At 37.1% G+C, this 15,159-nt stretch overlaps 1 protein-coding gene across 1 annotated transcript; it reads left to right on the top strand.

The window, feature by feature from the left end:
- Positions 1-5,333: 5,333 nt before the first annotated feature.
- LOC101154788 (homeobox protein CDX-1) lies at positions 5,334-12,957 on the top strand. The gene is made up of 3 exons (XM_011480233.3): positions 5,334-5,832; positions 7,220-7,368; positions 12,221-12,957. Exons 1-3 carry the CDS (start codon positions 5,478-5,480, stop codon positions 12,404-12,406), a joined length of 690 nt encoding a protein of 229 aa, XP_011478535.1. The 5' UTR covers positions 5,334-5,477; the 3' UTR covers positions 12,407-12,957.
- The last annotated feature ends 2,202 nt before the right edge of the window (positions 12,958-15,159 follow it).

Raw genomic sequence — 15,159 nt, 5'->3', positions numbered from 1 at the left:
TTTGTAAGGAAAATGCAGGTAAAAAAAACAGAAACAAAAATTACCATAGAGTCACATTTAATGTTCTGTGATTTGTATAAACATCCTGAACCAAAGCGCAGCGCAAAACAGGAAACTGAATCTATGGACTTTTTAAAAAAATTTTTTTGCATTTACTGTCTTGTCCAATTTTAGCATGTTGTTGCCATGGAATGTTACAGCAAAGCCACAAAGAGGCTGTTTATTGCTCTATATGTGGCAGCCGTGCTTAGTGAACCTCTTCACCAAGTGGAGTCCAAAATATTCAGCCCCAACAATGCTGAGTCTATCTGAACTAGTGAAGAGTGGCTGAACTGCTCCGCTCACAGCCTGAGAAATGGGAAGCTACGCGGTGAAACGCTCAATAAATGCGCATTTTTGAACGCGTGTTTAGCCCATGTTTTTCACACTGGACTAGCAGGGAGGGGCTTCTTGTTTTCTTTTTTCTACGGTTTACTAGCACGTGTCCACCACCTACAGTTGGAAGAGGTGCGAAATGTTGAAGCGGTGCAAATCTGGGGAATCCAGGCTTTTCCTTTCACAGCTCTATTCCAACATTTGAAAACCTGGTGTCATAGAATTCCAGCCAGACACAAACCACAATTAATCATTTCTCCTCTGTGATCACTTTTCAAATGGTTGGCACTCCTGTGAGTTAAAAGGGATGCCATCCAAAAATCCCTATCAAAACCTAGTCCCTGACTGGTCAAAGTTCAACCTGCTTTGACCTTTGACCCATGTTTGATGGCTACACGTTTTGTAAGTAGATCTGGAAGTCTTAAAAATATGTCTTAAAAAGTCTTAAAAATAAAAGTCTTAAAAATATGCGTAGCTACACGTGAATGCCTGAGTTTTGAATGTAGAGGCCCGAATCGCGCATTAACACACATTTAGAAAGTGTTTTCATTGGAAGTGGCCGCTAGAACACACGTTACCATGGGCGTGTGAATGTAGCTTTAAAACATGTCACTCTGGAGTAAGAACACAGGCATGGAACACAGGAAAACATCAAACTTCTATTTGTTCTTCCTATAATAAGCAGAAAGTTGCCAACTGTTTTATTCCAATGCCTGTAATGATGCTAAAATCATTGACTGTTGAAGAGTACATGTGCGTTTACACTAAGTAAACTACACCAGGGTTCACTTGTGAGAAAGGCTAAGCACTCGTGCAGGCCAGAGTTTCCTTGTCCAGACTACCTCAGACTTTTCAGGGTAGCTGTCACTCATGCTAAACAAAGCCAGTTAATAGAAGGAAGGAATTCTGGTGTGTACCAAACAGCTCAGTGTGAACATTCTCTTTTGGTCCCCAATGAAAATAAGTCAATGAAGCAAAACTTACTTTGAGAAAATTCATATGATGAAATTTTAATTTACACTTAAACTTTCACTGTGAAAAAGCAGTCTTTGCGGTTAAAGTTTGTGTAGTTTTCCATTTGTTGCAGCAACATTTAGAACATTTTGCAAGTGCACAAACCAGTGCGTAGTGTGGCTGTTCTTATTTAGTTGTTGATTTAATTCTTCTGTAATAGTGAGGGGAACATGAGTTTGTTTTTTTTTGGTTTGTGCTTTATTTTTCTGTAAAAACAAAAACATTACAGAATGCTTTCTCCCATCTTCAGCTAATTTCTCAAAATGAAGGAAAATTGTCTATGTGGAAAATATTTAATCTGTTTGTTTTTGTAAAGGCACAAGTGCTATCGCTCTAAAACAAATGGAAACTCCAAAAAAGGAAGCAAAACAAAGCAAAAGGAAATGAAAAACCCATCAAGAGGCTAAACTGTCTAGGATAGTTCAGTTTAAAGATAAGGATTCAGAAGCTTTGATGATTTTACTTTGCCATTTTACTGAACAGATAAAGATTTCATCACCGGCAGCAACATGCAAAGTCTACTGTATGCAACGTAATTTCTAAATTTAGAAACTAGAACGTTAGATATCAGATTAAGTTTCTTAAAATGAGTCTGCATAAGGCAACATTAAAGTAAAAAAAAAATGTTTTCTTTGCTGTGCGTGAAAAAACATTGATTATTTAAAATGCTTTTGAATGAATCTGACACATTTAGACTGAAGGAACAATAAAAACAGGAGAGAGAGTTATTTGTTCTGTTCTAGTAAACTTTAATGCAAGTTACTTTGTGCATCCTGCTTTGTCATGAAATAATGTGGACTTTTATCACCCAGCTCAGATTTGTTGTTGTTGCTTTTGGTCACAGCCAACAAAAACAACAAACGGACGAAAGACTCTTGAAGCCAAATCTGCCCGGTCACAGTCCAGACCTCAAACCTGCTGGAGCATCAGGACAGATCTGAGAGCTCAGATCAGTTGTAACAAATCACTCCAATCCACAGATGGAACAGCTCAGGAGTTTCTTCTCTGCCTGCATCCACTGCAGCAAAACACTGCTGACTCAAGAAAAGACAGCAACATTAGTATTCAACTATCCTTTTCAGTTTCAGTTGTGGTTCATTTGCAGTTTTAAAATAAAGAAATTGTCTCACATGTAAGATTTAGACTTGAAGAACTGTTTACCTTCATTTCCTGTAGTATTGTCCTTTTTGGCATAATTCATAATAGCTACGACAACTCAGCTTAGGTATATATATTGATTTTATTATTTTCTGAACTTTTCCTTCAATGCACCTAATTTAGAAGCCTAATTTTAATTTTTTACTTCTTACCATTTTGATGTTTGTTGTTAAAAGATTTGCTGCAGAAAATCTTTTATTTCCCTGAAAAATATTTTAAAAAGATACGAGTCCGTTTTTGTAACCTAACTTTATTTTCATTATAAATGAAAACATTTTACATTTGTAGTTTTTAACGTTTTTTTATTTTACTTTTCTAAATAATACAGTTCAGAGTTTGTGCTCCTGTTGCTAAATATTTGTCCATATTTTTTTATCTTTACATTCAGTAGTTAAGCCTACACTTTTAACCAAAGCGACAAACAAATGAAGTACATAACAAACAAAAGCTGAGACAGAGTCTACACAAACAATGTTAAACTGCCTTAGCTGTAAAAGACAACGAGTGGATTGAGTTTTCTTTTTTAATCTTAATATACAAAAACTTGAAGTCAGTCTTTATTTTTTTAAATACAGTACGTGTATAGAGACGGTATCTGTGGGATCACAGAGCTAAACTCACTTGCCTGTCATCCTTTGCAGCATGGTACAGGGAATGTCTTTGAGGTTTAATCAGCTCTAATGAACATTTTTGGCAGATAGAAACCTGTGCATAGATGTGAACAGAAGTGAAACGTTTAGTTTTAGCGACTGATAATTCAAAACTACGGATGCTGCAGCATTTTGGATCATCTGAGAAGACCTGATTCTATTTGAAGAGCATTGCACTAATAATGGCAAGAGCTGAGAAGTACCTGCTTCGAGGGTGGTGGGGTGTATTCTACTGATATTGAAGAGGTATTAATGTTGGGGGCGAGGAAGAAAAATGTTTTTTGTAAAGTTTATCAATCAAAATCTTTTATTTTTTGTTAAAATCATTCTCAGTGGTCTTTTAATGTTTAGTATGCCCTTTTAAGCTACAATTAAAAAAATCTGCGATGGACATAATTTCTGCAGAGCCACAGGATTTCCTCACAAATTTGCTTTCTGTATCACTACTAGCGTTTTCCAACAATGTTTTTTGTCTGCTCCTGATTCACAACAATCTGAATAAAGAAATACTCAGAAATGCAATTTTAAGCTTGATTTTCTTTTTTTACTGTATGTCCTCCATGGTGAAAAAAACGCTTCAACACCAAGTTAAAAACACCAAAAACAGGATTTTCATTTGAGGGAATATTGCAGGACTTCTTGCAAAATATGAAATGAAAATTCCATGTTAAACATGAAGTTTTGCTGTTTGGAAGATCATGACTTCTGCTTTTAATGAGGCTGTTTAACTGTTTTTCTTCAAGCATAGATGTCTGCGAAACAAGAAAATATGCATAATGACGTGACGTAATAAAAGATGAGAACTGTGTGTCATCAGCAAAAAATAGTTAAAAAAAACACCAGGAGAGAGAATGATGGAGCTGAAAGATGTGGTATATTTTCTACCCATTGGTTTTTCTGAGTGGCCATTACCTATGTCCATCCAGCTTTAGATGATGGATAATATCAGTGATGTTAAGCTGCACTTTATTCAGTGTTCAGGCCACTACCACTTTCATGCCCATTACTTATTGCTAACGGCTAATGCTGTTGTGATGGTCCGATATAGCGTTGAATATTTCATGAGTATTTCTTTGCTTCAGACGTACATTAACTTATACACAGGCTTAGTGACCTGAACATAAACATCATCAGCAGTATGGACATTAGGCTATGTAACTAAAAACACAAAGCTGTGTTTTAATGACAGGAAAAGAGCTCAATGAAGACATACTACTTCAACCTCACTTAAGAACCTCATTGGTGTTTTTTATCAGTTAGAGCGATAGCCAATAATAAGCCCAGGAAGTTATGTCATCCTTAAAAGACTCAAACCCTGTTAGAATGTATACATTTAAACATCTCACCTCTGAACTGAAGGCAGTTTTCAGCTCTCTACTGACCTTGTGTGGTAATATCAAGTATTGCAATATGTGATCTACTAAGCCTGCTTTTATTTTTCCATTAAACTCACTGGGAAAATTGAATTTATTTCTTAAATTAAAAGTGTTGTATCTACATAAAAATGTACAACATATTAGGCTAAATTTGTATTAGGAATAGTTTTTTATTTGCACAAAAATGAATAAACCTTATTATAGAGGAATTTAAAAAATAGCATTGCACTTTTGTAATTGTTTGAGACAAATGAAATATTGCTATTTTTGCACAAAAAAATTTGACTTAAATGTATAGAAATGCATTTTTATGGGGCATTAAATCAACTCAGGCTTCATTTTTTGTATTTTTGTTGGTAAAATGAGTCTTTCTGTAACATAAAACATAAAATTTTGAATGCAAACTGTATCTAGTTGTGAATTTTATAACACAAGACACATGTTTAGGCTGTCACAATTATAGATTTGTCCTAAAGAGCGGGAAACTTGAAGGAAAATTATTTTAAAACACCATCCAGACTGTTTTTTTTGTTTTGTTTTTAAAGATATTTGTATCTAATCTAGTATAAGTGCAAATGTGCTTGCATAAGTGGGTGTCAAGCCTTCAGTTTTATCAGAATGGTGCGTGAGGGCAGGTGAGGTGGGGTAAGGTCATTGACCTGCCGGCTCCAAGATGAGCCAGCAAATGGGACTCAGGTGAACCGTGACGTCACGATGATACTTTTGAACTCCTTGGCAGTAAATCCATAAAGGTGTGTTGTTAGTGAGCAGGTAGCCCGGCAGTCATAAGCCTCAACCTGAAACCGAAGGGGGACAACAGCGGGGCCAAACACAAGGCCACATCATCATGCTTCAGCGGCTCTGATTCTCCATCCCTCCCTGGAACGACACCGAGGACTCCAGCATGTACCCCAACTCCCAGTCGGTGAGACACCCGGCTCAGACGCTGTCGCTGAACAGTCAGTACCTTCCGCCCGCGTATGACTTCACCGGGTACCACCACCACCACCACCACGTCCCGGGAGTCATTGACCCGACCGCAGGCACCTGGAACCCCGCGTACGCGCACCGGGAGGAGTACCCCTACAGCTTCCCGGGGTCCAGCCCGAGCGCCCTGCAGGCCAGCTTCACCTCCCAGGAGCTGGGCGGCGCGCCCTCGCCCCCTGGAGGGGGCTCCCTCACCCCCTACAACTTCCTCTGTGCGCAGGAGCCCTTCAGCTCCAGGAGATCACCTGAGGCCATCAGGCAGAGCGCGTCAGGTACGACTCACCTGTAAACCTGACATTCTCCGATTCTACATTATTTCTACACAAGAATGTGTAGAAAAGTTAAAACAAAACGTAAGTAAAGGAATGTGGAAGAAGATAATGCTTATTAAACCCAACCCCTTCTCCTTTTTTATTAATGATTAGCACAAGATATCAAGGAATACTGCTTCTTATGCTTTAATAGCTGTATTATTATAAACTTAAAACTCCATAGAGGTGGAAATAACCCAAGTTTTTAATCCAAAGCAGAGGTTAACCTTTTTCTGGGTTATTTCAACACAGAAAAAAAACTCAGGGAAAAAAGAATCTGTTAAAATGAAACAAATAACCCCAAAAATAGTTTTAATGTATTTCAACATGAATAACTAAACAATGGGGTTAAGGATAAAACCTAAATGTTTTAAGAGAGTAACAAATACCAAGAAGAAAGACAAAAAATAAAAATAAAATGGAAGGACAATGAATGAATATGTGAGTGCATACTATATACATGGCTGATTCTTTCTCACATTTTTACCTTTTAAATAATTTTAGTGTTAAAAGGATTTCTGTCTGGACACTGTTTTGACTCCTGAACAATATTGTTTCACAATCATACTCTCTTTGAGAGTCAGTTTAAGAGCACGTCCTTCTATGCACGGGGCTTATCACTTCTGACGCATTCTTTAACATCAACACTTTGGTGTAGAACATGTTTTCAGTGCTCTAACAAGACTAAGTGCTGTTGGAAATGATGAGAGACATGCTAAAGCCCATTTTCCTAGACAGCAGCTGACCATAAACACTCCTAAAGCTGCTTTTTCCGGCAGCATGTTTAATATAAAAAAAAGCAAATCTAAATAGTGGAGGCCGCTGAGTCTGAGCTCTCCCCACCCTTTCTCTCTACTGGGTGGGTGCACAGCCATGACAAACCGGATAGATAACATGGCAGCACAGGGACTCTGGAGAAGGTAAACCAAATGTCTAAAGACAAGCCCTCATCTTTGTGTGTGCGCTTTGCCTTGATCGATGCAGTCACGTGGTTAAACCTTAAAATCGATGACTGTCACGGTGAGTGTGTGTACTTGAACATTTGTGTCAATGAATAGCTGCCTGTGTAAACACCTATGTCAACAGCACTCAACGTGATAAGGAGAAGCACTGTTGCAATGCACAGGGGAGTCTTTACATCAGTTAAATTTAGCGTGATTGATAGAGTTAATGAGGAATTAAGTGGCGCCTGAACTTGAACGTGGCACCAGACGTATTTTTTCAACTGCAGGTGACTCATGAGTGCCTGTTTGCACCACAGGAAGTTAGTCCAAAAAAAACGACATGATCATTCAAACTTAGATTTTCCTTTTCCTAATAATTGCATTTATTTGTCATTGTAATGCAGGAGGGAAAACTCGGACTAAAGACAAGTACAGGGTGGTGTACACGGACCACCAGCGACTAGAGCTGGAGAAGGAGTTTCAGTATAACCGCTACATCACCATGAGGAGGAAATCGGAACTGTCACTGGCCCTCAGCCTCTCTGAGAGACAGGTGAGAGGAGCCACATGAAGGAAGTAGAAGGACGAATGTTAAAAAAAGAATGGAGTAATGCATAAAACTAGATAAGATACACAAACCAACTGGAGTTGACTGTAAGTGAGTATGAAGATAAAGAAATGGTCAGAAATGTTGGTTTTCTGATCAAAGATGGTTTAGGGAAATGCATTTTTCATTATTGACATCTGATTTGTACGTTCTTTTTTAAGGTTCTTGAAAAATTCAACATACAAAGTGGCTTAACCCTTGTGCTATCTATCCTAGGCACCTTTACATTGGGAGTTGGGTCATCTAGACCCACTAGACAGTGCACTGACCCTTTTTTCTTCAATGATTTGTGATCTTCACTGGTGTCCATGGATTACATGAAATCTTTCCACCTTTATCCACCTTTGTCATGGTAGGGAGAACACGTCAAAGTACGGGTGGGGTCATATAACATAGCACAAGGGTTATAGTAACTTTAAGCCACAACTTATTGGCCCCCTGTCTAAAATTTGTTATGTGTTGTCAGGAAACCACATTGCGAACTGCATATGTACTTTAGCTGAAAATTCATCTGTTTTTTATAATCTCTGTCAAAAAAAAAATTCACATTTCCTTATTTTGAACATTTTTTCCGTTTACCATCTTCACACCACGTCTTTTCTTTGCAGTTTTGGTTCCGTTTTTTTTTTAACCTAAAATGAAACTAGTTCCTCTTTTTACATGACAAGCATTTCATTCACATACAGATATCCGTACAAAGTGAATTATTAAAGTGTGAAGTTGTTCAAAATTTTAGCCTTATTGGAAACATGTTTTTAGAAAAGTCCTTATAGAACAGTATGGCATGTCTTGCACAAGAAATGGCAAGAATGACTTGGTCAGATGTTATCTCCACACCGTTTAAGTAAGGGGAAGTTAAAAACTAATAGACGCACATCTTTCTCATTGCACAATTTCACAATTGCACAGTATGATGCATGTTACAGACTGTCAACCTGCACCCCATTTTCACCCAACAGTAGCTGGGTTGGCTCCAGCTACTGTAAGAAAGTAGCTGGTAGCAGCTAGAAAGATTGGGGGTATTTAAAAATACAAGACCAGAGGAAGAATGTAACTATTGATCTAACAAAATCATCCATCCACCTATCCATTCAATTTCTAAACCAATCCCTTTCGGGGGTCATAGGGATGCTGGAGCCTATCCCAGCTACTGTTGGCCAAAGAGGGTTCCTCCTGGACTGAAAATATTTTGTGAGCTCGTATCTAAAGCCTTTCTGAAATGTTTGTGTGATGTTGATAGAATATTGGGTGTTATAAAAAGTGTTGTGCAAATTACTTTCAAACTATTAGGCATTGTGAAGGGCTGGTTGTGGTTGTTCCAAATGACAAAGTACTCTCATCACTCTATTGCTCTACATGACTCCTGCATTACTTTCAAGTTATTTTCATCCTAATGCCTGCAGAAGTAAAACATAACTGCGTAAAGTGACTGTTGTGATGCTAAACATTTTATATTTAGATGAAAAGTAGTATTGTTGAATACTGATTATTAATAATATTGTTCATTTTTAGTAAAATGAAGCACAAGAAGCATGAGCAACCTTCAGCTTTAGTCATTTTTGTCAAAAAAAAAAAATAGACAATCTACATTAACAAAAGAGAGAAATGAGAGACCAAATAGAGAACCTGATGCCAGTTTTCCTTGGAAAGACTCAAAGTGCAACACTATTTTAAAAAAAAGCGGGTTTCACTGGCTGCAACTTGCCTCAAACAAATAGAGTAACAAACAAACAAAACAGCATTTAACCTGAGAAAGCTGGAGAGAAAATCAGACACTAAAATACACTAAAGATGATTGAGTTAACTGCAGACAATTTCAAACTTCAAATTTTATTGATTTGTACAGCGCCTTTTATTTTGGTTAAAACACCAAGCACTTAACATGAAAGCAGATAAAAAGTCATAAAACATGAAAATGTTTTTAACAGAAAACACAGGACAATCACACACAGATGGGACCCCTCCCTCACCAGATTCCTCCCTCTAGACACCCAGTTCCCCCAGTAGAACCCTGAACAAAAATGAAGAACTGCAGCTTAAAGAAAAGGTCTGGCTTGGTGCTGCTGTGAGGAAATGATATAACGGGGATCCATTTATTCCAAGGCCCAGCCCGACACCAGGGGTCATTAACACAGTGCCTGCCCAACACAAAGGAGCCTGAGGCCCACTCCATGGCTATAAGACCACAGAGCGGGACCCCAGCCGGCCCAATGAAAACAAGCACTGCTGCAGCAGCACCCCCTACAGGTGGAGCTGGTAGTGCCCCAGAACAATGGATCCCAGAGAGGAAACTCTGGATTATGAAACATCAGAATATAAATTATGATAAGTTAACATTAAAAAAATAACATAAGATGTAACAATAATAATAATTAAAAATAAACAAGTTAAATGATTAAAACATAACCGTAAATATCATAAATATAATAAAAATAAAAAGGGTAGTATATTAAAAACATAAAAATCATGATAATAGTCCTTATAAAATAAAAAAATAACTTAAAAAATGTATTAAGTAGAGCAAATAGATAAATCAATAAATCGATAATGACTAAAATAATGAAGCATTTACCAAAGTCATGTAAAATCCAGATTAAAAAGGTGGGTCTTGAACCTCTCCTTAAAAACTTCTATAGACCCTGCAGCCCTGAGGTCCTCACCGGCCTCACCGTGTGTTTTGGTCCTCACCTTAGGAACAAATAAGAGGCCCGTGCCAGAGGACCTCAGGGTCCGCGGGGGCTCATACTTTAAAATGACATTGTCTAAATAAGAAGGCCCAAGACAATTAAAACATTTATAAACTATTAAAAGAATCTTAAAATCAATCCTGAAATGCACAGGGAGCCAATGCGGTGATTTTAAAATGGGTGTAATGTGGTCCTGTCCCCTGGTCCTTGTCAAAACTCGTGTCGCTGAGTTCTGCAGAAGTTGTAAGTTTGAAAGTGACATTTTTGGTAAGCCAGAGAGCAGGGCATTGCAATAATCTAAACAACTGAAAATAAAAGCATGCACCTCTGTCATAGCACCTCTGTGCTGGCAAGAGAGAGGAACGGGCGGACTCTGGTTGGCTGTGGATAATCATAAAATGAAACCAGTTGAGAATGTGACACGGAGGAAAAGACAAAACCCAAAAGCAGAATATAAAACGCAAAAACATAACTGAAAACAGATTTAAGGGGAAATCCTCACAGACAAGCCAATCAAAGTTAACTTTGTGTTTTTTTTATTTGGTAACATTTCACAATCTCACTGCTTTAAAAAATTCCATTTAAAATGAGAGTTACTAAAGACGTATGAGTAAAATGTTACAAGAATATACACAATGCAATAGTTAGTGCAATACTTTTCTTTTGAAATAAGTTACTCCCAACAATTTATAAACATGCCTGTACCTTTTTATAGTGTAATGCAGTGTTTTTCAACCTTCTTTGAGCCACGGCACACTTAAACCCTGACAAAAATCCCGCGGGACACCAACATCCGAAAATTAAAAAAAACGTATAGTCTGTATTGATCTACAGCCCCTCCACAATCTCACGTGTATTTTTGTGATAATTGTGGCTGCAACTTGGCAGAAAAAGCTGGAAGCTGCAGCAGTTTTTTCCTAAAAGATGTAATAAAAGTTAAATTAGAAGATTAAAAAACTGTTTGATGTGTGTTTGTTGTGGTTTCAAGACATTTAACAAGGAAGACTCATTGTGCGCTGAGACGCTGTCATTTTAACCTAATGCATCATGTGAGATGTAGTGCGAAACAGCAGCCGGACCCAGACAGACTTAGTCTCATTGTTTTGTTCACTTATTCCACGGTCTGATACCGGATCCTGCATGACTGATGATCTTTAATTAAGCCTCCAAGAATGACTGGTGGAGATAGTTAAAGGGGCGGGACTTTTCCGAAAAAGGCTGTAGCTACGGCTAAAGCGCAGTACCGTCATTCTTATTAAAATGTCTTTAATAGAATCAAATAAACACAAAGAAAAAAGTATTTTACGATCTTTCATATTCCTAACTACTCAGTTTTATGGATGAACAAAGAGCTGATATCCTGGAGATGGGTAATGTTTTTAGATCAGTTAACACTGGTTGAAAAACACTGGTGTAATGCATGCAAGAGTTATTCATATTCTCTACCAGAACTTCTTCATCAGTACCTCCTTTGACTCCTTTTCAATTTTTAAATCCTGACTTATAACCTTTAATTAAGATGTCAATTTATTTATTGTGTTTTTAACATTTTTAAGTGATTTTAGTGTGTTTTACTTTTGAATTTGTATGATGTCCTTGAGTGTTATGAAAGGCGCCTTTAAATAAAATGCATTACTATTACGTATTATTAATATTATTATATTCAAGTTCAGTATTTATTCCCTACACAGTATTTTATTAAATATAAAAATAACAATTGAGAATTTGATTTGCTTGTGCAGAGAAGTATGACTGTATTGTGTTCTTTTAACAAAACCTTTGTAGCTCTATTCATCTTCCAAAAAGGTAAATGACTCAGTGTACGTTCCTGTTACAATGCACTCATTGTTGCTATTTTTTTGCCTCAGATAACCCAAACTGATGTTTGCGTGTAATACCTCCAACCCCCCATTATTTTCAGTCAGTTTAAGGTTATTTGAACAAAGTTACGACAAGTCAGTAAGTGAAAGTATTCACACACAAAAAACCTGACAGTTTCTTCTTTAAAATAACCAAAGAGGGACTCATAGAACAAACGTTATTGGGCAAATTTTAAATAATGACTTCATCAACACCTTCCCATCATCCCCCATCCCATTTGTGTGCTACAGGTGAAGATCTGGTTTCAGAACAGACGTGCCAAAGAGAGGAAGATGACCAGGAAAAAACTGCAGCATTCCCAGCAGGCCTCCACGACGACTCCGACTCCACCTGTGCTGGGTGGACACACCGATGCGCACGCTGCCCCCAGTCCCAGCAGCAACATGGTGTCAGATATCAAATCTGAGGAGTACTAGATGGATTGGCAAACCTGAACAGTTTCTGATTATGTAAATATTGTTTTGTTGTAAGTTCTCTAGAAAGCAAATCATTCGCAGCAACATGGTGCATTAATGCTGCACCGGCTGACTTTTCCAATGCAGAGCTCTACAAGTTGCACTGATCAGAGTTAAAGAGCATTCATGAACCATTTCAGTTTTTTGTTTCAATCTATGCAGATTCTTAACAGATATGACTTTTATTGTTTGTCTGGTTGAAAGTTTTTCCTGTTTTTCTATTTTTTTAATATAAAGGGGTTTAATATCTGGCTTTTTGATTAAAAAAATATTTTTTGTTGCATTTTTCTATTATTTTTACCAAACACAATCAAACCGGTGGCTCTTTCTGCAAACAATTCATGCAGAAATGATCCATTATTAATCCTGACGTCTTTAGAGTTCAAACTGAAATCTAAAGCTGAAACAAAATTAAAAAAGAGGCATGGTTCTCACCTTTTAAAGCTCTTTTTCTATTATTCTGATTTGTATTGTATAGATATATAATAAAAAAATGCAGTCCAGTACAGCCACTCAATGTCTAAATCAGTCCTGTCACGAGACTTTATGTGGGATTTTAGCTAAAAAGAGAAGATCCCTTGTCTTTGCAGTCTCCTTCTGCTCAGTCAGTGCTCACTCAAACATAAAAGAGAAACATTTGGCCAGCTGGTCTGTTTTTAATACATACATTAAAGACCAAATGTTTTGACAACTTCTCATTCAAAGAGTTTTCTTTATTTTTATAATTATGAAATTTGTAGATTCACACTGAAGGCATCAAAACTGTGAATTAACACATGTGGAATTATATCCATAACAGAAAACTGTGAAACAACTCAAAACCTAGAATATGACATATTTTCAGTTGTTTCACACTTATTTTGTTATGTATATAATTCCACATGTGTTAATTCATAGTTTTGATGCCTTCTGTGTGAATCTACAATTTTCATATTCATGAAAATAAAGAAAACTCTTTGAATGAGGTGTGTCCAAACTTTTGGTCTATACTGTACATAAAAAGGAAAAGAGGAAGAAGGAAATGCAGACAAAGCTGTCATGTCATGTTTGTGTGGCTCAGAGCTGCATTCTTTCATATTACCAAAAAAATGTGAACGTTTTTAAAAAACATTTTATTGAATTGATGCTTTACAGAGTAAAATAACCCAAATAAAATACATCACAGTATTTATTACTTTATTTCATCTTCTTGTTCATAAGTCGTTTTACCAGAAAACTGCTTCCACTTGAAAAGCAAACTCATGACCTCGTCTCTCACAGTTTACCAGCTTTGGCAGAGCAGAGCCACGTCACATGAAAGAGTCGCATCTGTGGTAAAATATCACCTGGCTTTAAGAGTCAAGAATGAAGGTTTGATTGCAACTCAGCCTTGTTGGGGTAAAACTGCTTCTTGGATTTTCAGCCTCTCACACAAAATGTAAAACACAATACGCACAAAAAAAATTCACTAAGCTGTTAAAAAGGTAAAGCATTGAATACTAGCGTGTGCCGGATCACCGAAAAACTAGTTATGTCAGGACAATCCTAGCAAGCCGCCGATCATAAATGCATTTTATGGCGCCTTGAATGCTCTCTATTGCTGTTAAAATTTAACCACAAACTATCACACCAACTGTCTTCAGTAACCTTTGTTTAGTCAATCCTGTAAAAATGCAATTCTGCATAGCAGAACGTAAAAAAGCAGAAAGAAAAATGTCTGATATATGTTAAGTAAAAATCACAGCATTATAAATATCTTTAAATATTCAAAAGTAATTACAGAAAGTACATTTTATATAAGTATCAGAACCCCAAAGTGTCGCAGAAACTGACTCGGAAGTGTTGGATAACCATTTTTTCATTTTCTTATTTTCATCTTTAACCCATCAAATTGAAATTCTAATGAATTATTTGCACAATGAACAGTTTTTCTGTTTAAACGGGTTCAAGCAAATTCCTAGAAGCTTTAAATTTATCAACAAGACAGGAAATCTGATGGGACTTCCTTTTACTCAGAACACACTACAAAAAGCATTACAGTGATCCCTTGCTATAACGCGGTTTACTTTTCACGGTTTCGCTACTTCACGGATTTGCATCGTGCATTGTGTTCTGCATTCTGATTGGCTAAAAAAGTCACTCCGCTTCTTCTCTACCTGTGCGTCAATAATGTTGCAGTTTAATATGCACACGTACGTAAATATGCTTTCCAAATTACGTACATGCAAATCATCTTGCAATTTCAAGTTTCTCTAAAACCCATAGAAAAAGAGCGACAACAACTGTCAATCACTATGTTCTTCTCCCGAACAAACACACACAGCTGCACCGCGGGCTTGAGAAGGAGAAAACACTGCAGCTTCTCAGACTGAAGAGCAGTGAAACCTGAGCCACTATTTGTCCGTTTGTACTTTGTATTTTTTTCATGATCATTTTACATTTTCTCCCGTTTAATTCAATTACTCTCGGGTCGCGGTGGGCGGGGCTAATCTCCGCGATTTGAAGCCTTCTGTTTACATCGATGATTCAAATTATTATTTGACAGTACAGTACAGAAGTTATTTGTTGGAAAAAAAAAACTTTTTTAAAGTACTTTGATTTGTGAAACAAATGCTTGAGCCTGTAAAATGGTTTGTTCTTTCTTTTCTATGTATAAGAGAGTATTTAATTGTATAATAATTGTTAAAAAAAATAGAGGTTTCTACTTCACGGTTTTTGACTATCACGGGCTCTTT

Source organism: Oryzias latipes, chromosome 10, assembly GCF_002234675.1.
Source record: "Oryzias latipes chromosome 10, ASM223467v1".
NCBI lineage: Eukaryota > Metazoa > Chordata > Actinopteri > Beloniformes > Adrianichthyidae > Oryzias > Oryzias latipes.
The sequence above is the reverse complement of the archived record's forward strand: the minus strand, read 5'-3'. Positions and strand labels throughout refer to the sequence as shown.